The following is a 9,897-nucleotide window of genomic DNA, read 5'->3' on the forward strand; positions in this document are numbered from 1 at the left end:
AGAGAGAGAGAAACGTTTATGTTCATTCCTCATCCCCCAAAATGGCAACAAGCACATGAAATCATTAAGCTCCAGTCCTTGCTCCACAACTCAAATATCCAAGGAAAATAAGTATCGGACAATAATACCAGATAAAATTCCCCAAACCAAAAATTTAGAGCAAAAAGTGGACTTTATGAATATACTGCTATGCAAAACAAGATGGGCTTTTTGAAAGTTCATCTCTAAAAGATAAATGTAGTTAACCGGAAATGTGTGATGCAACACTTTTCCCAACTGTTTCCTCAGTTACACTTTCAGCTTGTTATCACCCTAATAAACAGGTTTGTCTTTAAAATAAAATAATTTTCTGCAAACATGGTTTACTCAGCAGGTATAGCCAGGCTTAGTCATGGGATTTAGTTTAAATGTTATGCACTTGTGATGGATCTCTATATTCAAAGCAATGCCAGAAAACCAGGATTTATTTTTCAGTTTGTTTTTAATGAAAGAAGAACTGGCCGGTAATGATTAGATTTAAGTCAGAAGACTGTATTATAAGAAATAAACACAAACATAGGGGATCAGGTTGACAGAGATTGTATTCATGGCCAGATTTACAAAGGCATAGACATACTTGAAAACTGAGATAAGCAAACTTGTCAATCCCCAAGACACCTGAACAGATAAAATATTAAAATCTACTGGCCTTTGAGCCCATGCTTGGAGTTAAAAAACATACTTAAGCGAGGTGGTGCCTAATTCCATCACATATTTTTCTTTATGGCTGCTTTTTTAAAATTATCCTATATTCTGTACTTTTCATTCAATATTGTCATCATGGTTTCACCTAGATATGCTGATGCCCATACATTGACTTGCCAGCCTCAGTCATATTTGAGTCATGCACTGTAAGCTTAATAGTCAAACAGATAGTGTTCTAGTTAAAATGAGGTGCAAATTTGATTCCTTTGAAAAACTGCAGCACAGATCTCCCCCTTTTTTAAATATTTGCCAACTGTCTCTATGTGCAAGATATGTACAAGTACAAAAAAAGCAGAGTTCTCCAAATTCCTTACTGATTTAATGGAGCGGGTCTGCCTGGAAAAATTAGAAAAACAGATTAATTTCCAAGCAGTGAAAAAAACTGCTTTATGGTTAAGTTCTTGGAACTATTACTACCCATAATTTCATAAAATATGATAAACAAATTATACAAAACTGTGTAACCATGATGTACACAGATGAGCAAAATACAGTATCAACATTTTGCCACTGCAAATGGATTATAGAACACCTTCCAATATGAAAAAAGATTTCTCTGGGTAACAGCTTTTACAATCTGAACTTTGCAATGTGAACACTCAGACTGGAAGAGAAAAATGTGAGGTTTTTCATAAACATCTCTTACACTAACCAAGTGCAGCAGAGAAAGTTGGGAATACAGCTCCAGCCTCTGTCCCAGACATTGCTGCATATGGATGGCAAACTGCTATGTACAGACAGAAGTGTAAAATCAGAGTGTACTAGCCTTTTAGTGATACACATAAACATTTATTTAATGTTTAATAATAAACATGTATTTAACCTCTGTTGTCTACAGTTACCAACATGGTCTCTGAACGGATATATAAGCCTTTGGACTGATTTCAATCCCACAGAAATCAAAATAAGTTCATCATTGAATTTAGAGGATTCAGGGATGGCCAGCCTCTTTTTCATATCCATGTTACATATTTCAAACACATTATGATTAAAATGAATATAGGACACAGTTTGGGACTCATGCTTAAACTTCAGTTGTAAATTGCTTGTGTAGAGAAGCCAAGGAGTGTTGTTCAGACTTGCACTGAGACAGTAATGCAGGTACAGGATGATGTGCCCTACCCTTGGCCATGCGGGCAAGCATGCCATGATGGCTGCTCTGAGAGCAAAGCTATTGCAGATGGGAAAATGTCAGGGCAAACAGAGCTATAAGAGACCTTAAGAGATGCAAGGAATTAGCAAAGAGCCCCAGAGTACGTGTTCCAATTATGTTGCTGAAAATGTACACAGAGAATCCCCACGTACTCATGACCATGAAAGCACTTTCATAGGAGGTAATACCTGTGAGAAAGGATTCCATTTTGCACTGCATATTGATAAAAGCCATCTGAAGCAAAGACTGCATAAGTCACGTTGAAGAATTCCCCACTCACAGCCTTTTCTGGAGGCCGTTGTACCCATGCCATCTCCAGGCCTAGAAAAAACACAATCATGGTCCAACGTATTTCCTCTGCTTTTCTACTCTACATACACATACACATGTAAAACTTTCCCTGTAGTGAATTTCGTCTGTTATTCCTATTGCTTTTTATGAGTCAACCATTTAGTAGCTGTACAGGTAAACACAAATGCACATTAATTGAACAATTCTGATACTCACTTAGAAAAGATCAAGCAATTGAAGAAATATGACAAAAAATATGGTCATCTTATCTAAAGTAACTTTTCTCCCAGTATAATGCAGTGCTGCTTGTCCTGATATATTTGCTTTCCTCTTTGATCAGGCAATAAACACCGCTCTTATTCATTCTTGTCTGTTTTCACTGAGGCACACCTCATTATGGAAGAACAGACAACTGTAGCACACATGAAATTCAGTGAAAACCCTTACCCTCATGAGACATAAATTATATACACTGATGAGACATAAATTATGTACACTAATAATTACATATTTAAGAAAGCATTCTGATTTTATAAAATCCTATCACATCTCAAACAGAGGACAGTGAAAGGGGAGCTACTCAGACATCTGTCATTTTCCGTTTCCATACTCTTACTGGGAAAGATAATTCATCCCAGTCATCTCTCTTGTCCCTGGGAGACCTTATTACCGGCTCTAAGCCTGGGAATGAAAAAAAAAAGTAGGAGAAGTTTTGAATCCATATTCTCAAACAACAGTATCAAAATCGTCCCACTCCATTCACCTACCTCCATCCATATTGTTGGATCAAAGTTTTAATTCATGCCACATCACATTACTTACATCATGCGAGTGTGTAGCTCTCAGTTTGTCAGGAAGTTTTAAACCCCTTCTGCAGTGCATGGGTAAACATGCCCTTCAAGAGATACTATATTGTTGTTGTTGTTCAATTACAAACTCTTTTATTACTCTGGCGTTGTTTCTACAGGTGTATTCTTCACTTGCAGTGCTAGTGAACCTGCAACCCTGCACATAGTTCCCTTTCAGATATAAGGAAGCAAATCATAAAATAATCTATATTTTCACATCTACCTTGAAAAGTAAACACTCATTATATATGCTAACAGTATGAGAGATACTACAACACAAAGAATTACAAAGGAAGCTAGTGTGATTTGCACTAAAATATAAAAGAGCGCTGAGCTTCAGGGAATGTGAGAGAATAAAGGAAAAATTTCAGCATAAATTTCAGTTAAATTACTTTCTACTTCCATTTAAAGGTTTCACAAAGATAAACAAAACTCTTCTTTTGATGATAGATACTCCCACATCTAAATGCTTTGAAGATCTTGTTTTAAATCCACAGCAATGAGGCTACAGTGTATGCCTCTTGTTTTGCTTTTAGCAATGCCCAGAGATGGCAAGAAAGAACCACAGAGAAAGGCACGACAGAGCTTGGAGTTTATTCTAAAACTGGTTGTAAAGGGTGTATGTTAATTAGGCAACCTACTCATATTAGTTTCCCTTGTACTCAGTTCACAGTTTGATTATTAGTAAGAACAGCTTTAAACAAGTCATCTGTTCTAATAAATAGTTGTTTCAATATTAAAGCAACAGTAAATTCATAAAGGGGAAAAAAAGTCTTAGCTGACAATCCTCTAGATAGTCTTTGAATTTCACTGTTCCAATGGAACTCTTTGGAAAATGTTTCACTGTAATATTGAGCTCAGAGTGTGACCCAGCAGTATATTTCCTGAAGTGTTTTATCAGTATTGGTTTCTCAGGTGTTCTTTGTTCTAAAAACCCTATTGAAACACGTTGTCTCTGGACTTACCTTTCACAATATAAACAAAAATGTTCCTTTACATCAGTTATGTATCAGTCACAGAGTCACAAAATCACAGAATAGTTGAAATTGGAAGGCACCTCTGGAAATCATTTGGTCCAACCCTGTGTTGCTCAAGGCAGGGTCACTTAAAGCAGGTTGTTCTAGATTTTGTCTAATAGGGTTTTGCAAATCTCCGAGGATGGAGAAACCACGACATTTCTGGGCAACCTGTTCTACTGTTTGATCACCCTTACAGTATAAAAGACTCTTCTTATATTTGAATTGAATTTCACATATTTCAGTTGTTCTTTAATTATTTTTCAATCTTAAACAATCAATTTCCAATGTAAAAAATACATTTTTATTATCTTATAAAGTAGATTAATTTTTGAAACTGGCTGAAATAAATGGGTAAAGATCTCAGATTTTTTTAACTACTAATGGAACACAGTTTTGAGCAGGGTGGAAAAGCATGACATGTAGAATGAGTGATTTTGCTTATTGGCTGCAGGGTTTAAACACGATTTTTGAACGGACACTACAAAATTTCAGCAATGACTCAGTAGAATTGCTGCAATGCAGAGCTGCCTGCCTGCTTTGTTTGGATTAAGTTGCATGTGGTTTTCTAATGAGAAATAAAATGTTTTCAGTTTCTTTCTGGGGGAAGGGGTTCAGCTGTTGCTATTAGTTTTTCTTTTGGAACCAATGAATATTGGACAAATAATTGCTCTGAAGTATCTTTTGATTGCTTTCTTTCTCTGACTTCTCTAGAAAGAGAGGTTGTCACTGACTCAGATGCTTTCCACCATGCAGAGTATTTGTCATGCATTAGGTATTATTCTGAGTACTTAAATTTTGGGTTTTCAATCATTCCTCAACCAGGAGATGATCTTTCTTGAGCAGCTTTAGGACTCACTCACCTCCACAGTCCAGCATGTTATACTCATCCGGTTTTTCCAGGGGCCAACAATCATAGTCTTTGTTATCTAAATCATGCCACCCCTCCACTAGTATCACCTGCCAGAAAAAAAGCATATGAATAGACTCCGAAATAGACAGTATGGGAACAGGGGAAGGACGAGTTTCATCTCCAAAGTTTGTATTTCTTCTAAAGAAATCAAACTAAATACAGAAACATAGCCTGGCTTATTTTGCTCTCTTCAACTTCTGGAGCAAAAAATGACAGCTTCCTAGGGATATACAAACTCCATCAGTACATTATTTTGACCTATTCAGAAATTGGCCATGAAACAATGAGGGGAATGAACTAATCCTTCTCTTGCAGAAGGTTTTCTCTACAAAGAGCGGGTGGTTCTAGGACCATATGCAAAGAGACATTTGATTTAAAGACCTTTTTGTTTGCTTTTAAAATGACACACCCCCTGCTCCAAACTGCTCAGTTTCTGTTAATCTTTTACACCTAAACTCTCTGAATGAGTAATTTTTTCTTATACCTTTAATAACACAATACAACTGTTAATTATATAAATGTTAAAATACATAATTACAGTTAATATTAAGATTGCATAAGCCTATTACAGGCAGAATACAGCATCGTAATAACATACAGATTGATTTGCAACCATAGCAGAATATACATTATAGCTGTATTATACATTATAATAGATATATTAATCATGCATTAAAATATGCACACTAGGGTATATATGAACAGAATTCAATATGTTATGATAATGCACTCTGGTCTTATTCTGATTCTAGTAAAAGATAATAGTTTCTATTCATATAATCTGCTATTATTTTTCTATGTGTTATTGGAGGATAATAACCTACTGGATTATACAATTACTTATCACAGTATTCATGGAATAAGACAGAATTATACAACTGATTTTTCCAATATATTCTTCTATTACTTTTGTGTTCTACACTACAAAAGTAATGTTCAACAATTGCCTGGTATTAATAGCTGTCTCACTGCAATAAGCCGTATACGGTTCTTCCCATATGCACAGACCACAGAAATAAGTTCTGGTTAGCAGATCTATGTAGTTTACCTACCAATAAACTGAGGAGACTTCGGAGCCCTAAGGCTGGTGTTTTGACAGCTCTCATGCTCCCTAACAGGCACCCAGCTCACCCAGCATCAGGGCTGCTTCTGGAGCTCCCGAATTGGATGCCCTTGCCTAAGAGGGGAGGTTGCTAGGCAAGCTGAGCCTGGCAACTCCAGCTGCTGCAGCTGTTCTGCCTCCTCCTCCTCCTCCTCCTCCCCTGTTCTCCCCTACTCCACTTCTCGGTTCAGGGTGGAAACACCCCTCTTGCACCTCTGCTAAACCTCTCTGAAAAATCACTGCTTGCCTTAGGGGCAGCCCCACTCTCAGACCACTGAAGTTTGTGCCGGTGTCAGCTTAAAGCTGGAAAAGCAAAGGCAGGACTTTATTGCACTGCCTCGTCGAACCTGGGCAGCGTGTGACCCTTTGGCAGATGAATCAATACTGTGGAAATAAACACAGAGACATCACTGGCCCTGGAGGAGCAGAGGTGCATAAACTCCAAGGCAAGAGGTTCCTTACAACCTGAATTGTATTAGACCCTATGACTTCATTTTCTCAGTCCCTGGAGGTGTAGGAAAACTTCTACCCTGCGAGGTGTCCTGCTGTATACACAGGTGAAACAGACCTCTGCCTAGCCATGCTGGTACGATAAAGACAGAGAAGTGTCCATGACCATTTCTGTTTGCTGAAGTCGCTGCCAACACAGAACCTTGGTTGTGATTCAGCTCTCCTGAATATTTCCCTGTGTTTTCTCTGGAATTCTGACTCTCAGCCCAAACTGACAGTAAGAATCTTAGTCAAAATACTTGGACTTCACTATTTATTGCATCAAAATTGCATGAAAAATAAAAAGCAAAACATACCCAGTTCATCTTGAAAGGGGTTGTAGATCAATTAAAAAATCTGTTTGGATTCACTCATAAAAGAGATATTTGTATAAACTAATGCAAACAAATTTTATGTTCGTAATGAAATTCTAAACTTCATTTGTGTTTCTTCCTGTGCTTCACTATGACCATTTCACCCAAATCATAGGTTTGAATATATGGAAGCCTTTATAGTATTTCAGCTTGGGTACATGGCAGAAAGAGAAAAGGAAAAAAATGCCTTTTTTTTGTTAGAATTATTTGCTTAAAAGCACTCTACATATATTACCATCTTGGAGAGGTTTTACTGGTGATTTGGTTTACGATACCTTGTGCTTAATGAGGAATTTGCTGGCAGGGAAGCTAAGGATTACAACTTGTTAGACCCTACAGAAGCTGAAAGATTACCAGACTGATCCCATTTTCTTTAATAGAACTGCCAAACATTCATATGACATTAATATCATGATTCAAGGACTATGAAGATCATGCATTAACTTTATAGCTACTTGTCTACCACCAAGTTCAGAATTCCTGGAGGGTGGCCATGTACAAGAAGTTGGTCTGGGAATCCTGAATTAAAGGTGGATGGATTGGAATGCCTGGTGATTATCTGATTTAACAACATATCCCAGCTATTTGAGAAGCACATTACCACCTCTGCTTTTAAGCATTGGCAATTTTAAAAAGAAACCAGTGAGGACTGTTTTGCAGTATAAATATATGCACGTTGGTAAAAAGAAAGAATTGACAGCTTAGTGAGTAATACATTCTTCAGGTCTATCTACAACTCTCTGCATATAAAGGAAAGAAACAGATTTTCATCAAGTGAGATGGTCATCTCAAACCTAATAATACTTGCTTTACATTTGCTCCATTTTCTGTTTCTAAGTTATATGCAGTCACATAATTTGCATTAACCTCTTAACATTGCATTGTACTATGAATGAATTTGTTAATACAGTCAGACTCAGTCTAGCATAGATTAACTGAATTCTGCTACTGCCACTTGACTGGCTTAGTGCAATAACACAGTTTTTTGGCTTCTTCTCCTAGAAGGAACTCTTAATCTGAAAAAAACATGTAATTTCTACTGATTAAAATGAAGTTTATCAAATAACTTTGTGTTTACAGATTTATATCTCTTGTGTTGGCTGTGCTCAGATGGTCTTTTAATTTACATGGTTTCCATTTAGTTTGTTAACTCAGTAATAACTTATGCTACCAAACAGAGGGAAAATAAAGATATTTCAAAGTTTTATAAGCAATATCACTGAGATATTGGCAAAAACATGCATTTTCATTAATGTTTTGATAATAATCTTATAACTAAAATATAAATATGCAATATTTGTCAAAAATAATAAAAATTGCTAAAATTTGCTGAATAAAACTTGTTAATTATGTGCATTCAAGTATTTTAGGAAAGAAGTTTCCAGCAATATACTGAAACAAAACAGTGATGAAAGCTTCAGACACCCTTGAAAATATTTAACATTCAAATTTTCCAGATGGTTCTTGTCTTTATAACAAGTTGAAGTTCAAATAGAGATGTTTAAAGTACTTTATTTTAAATTAGCTTACATTTTCTAGCAAGACCCTTATTTTCAACAAAAAAAACCCCAATCTCAAAAAATCACTATCAGGGCTCATTTGAAATGTCAATACTATGGATACCATTTATCAGAACTGTGTTGCCATTTGTGAAATCAGTAGTTAAAACTTAAATTCTTGAAATATAAAACTCCACGAGGCAGAGTACGTTCATCCTGCACGTGGGCTGGCATCCTGCTCAACACTACACCGCTCCGGGCTCCTAGTATCCAACGGGGTGTAAGATTATCAATCCTATTCTCATTTTATAGCGTTAGCTCTAATAAAAAGCATTTTAAATGACACGGAGTCCGAGTGTCTCACTGGCATCGCGGCAGACCAGCAAAGCTCCGGGTGCTGGCGGTGTTCGCGGAGGCGGCGAGCAGGCACGGCCAGCGCACTCTGACGCTTCCCTCTAGCGGTGCCACCGCGGAACAACGGCGGACGGGTCCCCCCTGCGCGCGGTTTGGGGTAAGGGTAGCCCCCTCTTGAAGCACAGGCTGCCACGGGCGGAGTACTCGGCAGCATTGTGGCAGAGAACCTGCCTGATCTCAGGTTCTCACCTGGAAGGTTGGTGGCAGCGGAGCTGGTGGCCTCCTACCCCTCCCAGTCCCAACAGCAGAGTGATGCGCTGGACAGCCGCAAGAAATCCCCAGGGCGCTGGTGTGTGGCCACGTTACCACAGCGCAGCAGGTGACCGCACCTCCACGGGGTCACCACAACCATTTGTTTACGTATTTGTAGCCTGCAGAAAGTGCTTTGCCATCCTACGTAATGCAGCCCCACAGGCAAAGGGTGTTGACCTTGTCATTCCACATTGAGATAAACAAGTGTATGTATCAAAAGAGGCCTTCCAGCGTGGGCTTCTTGTGTGCTCTCCCTGTGGTGCTGGTCCTAGAAGCCCTCTGCTGCTTATGAGATGCACTGGACAATTGGATCAAAAGTCTGATCTGGTTACAACTGGTGATGATGATGATGATTCTGCTGCATTAGTTTTAACAGGGTCAGTGGTTTTTTCCTCCTATCCTTTGTCTTTTCTCATCTATTCTGGGTGCAAGCTCACTTCTAATCAAGTAACACAAGTGTGTGTTCAGTGAGACTCAGTCCTTAGCTGAGCCTGTACTAGCAAGATTAAAAAACAATATCTGTTTTTCTCCAGAATTCTTAATTAAAATTCTTAATTAAAATGCTAAACATTGTTATAAGTTTCACAGTAGATTAGTAGCTTCAGCAGTACTGAGTGTCCTCAGTTTGCTGGAAGTGCTGAACAGGCAACAGGTGTGGGTCTGCTGAAAGGAGAGAAAAACAAAGCTCCTGAGCCTTGCATATTGCACACATACACGCTCCCTAAACTTTGTAGTATCCCTCTATTTCTCTCACACACACTCCCAAGTATTGGAAGTTTGAGAGAATTCCAAAGAAAGAGGC

General features: G+C 38.1%; 1 protein-coding gene across 1 annotated transcript in view; it reads right to left on the reverse strand.

Annotated features, from left to right (window-relative positions):
• The window catches only part of LOC104616791 (atrial natriuretic peptide receptor 1-like), a 37,511-nt gene extending 28,514 nt beyond the window's left edge, over positions 1 to 8,997 (reverse strand). Inside the window, exons 1-3 of the mRNA XM_010281920.1 lie at positions 8,794 to 8,997; positions 4,916 to 5,012; positions 2,086 to 2,218 (exon numbers count right to left, since the gene is read on the reverse strand). Of these exons, the coding sequence (XP_010280222.1) occupies positions 2,086 to 2,218; positions 4,916 to 5,012; positions 8,794 to 8,997 (434 nt within the window). The remainder of the gene's footprint in view (positions 1 to 2,085; positions 2,219 to 4,915; positions 5,013 to 8,793) is intronic.
• Positions 8,998 to 9,897: the final 900 nt, after the last annotated feature.

The sequence above is a fragment of the Phaethon lepturus genome, unplaced genomic scaffold, assembly GCF_000687285.1.
Source record: "Phaethon lepturus isolate BGI_N335 unplaced genomic scaffold, ASM68728v1 scaffold16492, whole genome shotgun sequence".
NCBI lineage: Eukaryota > Metazoa > Chordata > Aves > Phaethontiformes > Phaethontidae > Phaethon > Phaethon lepturus.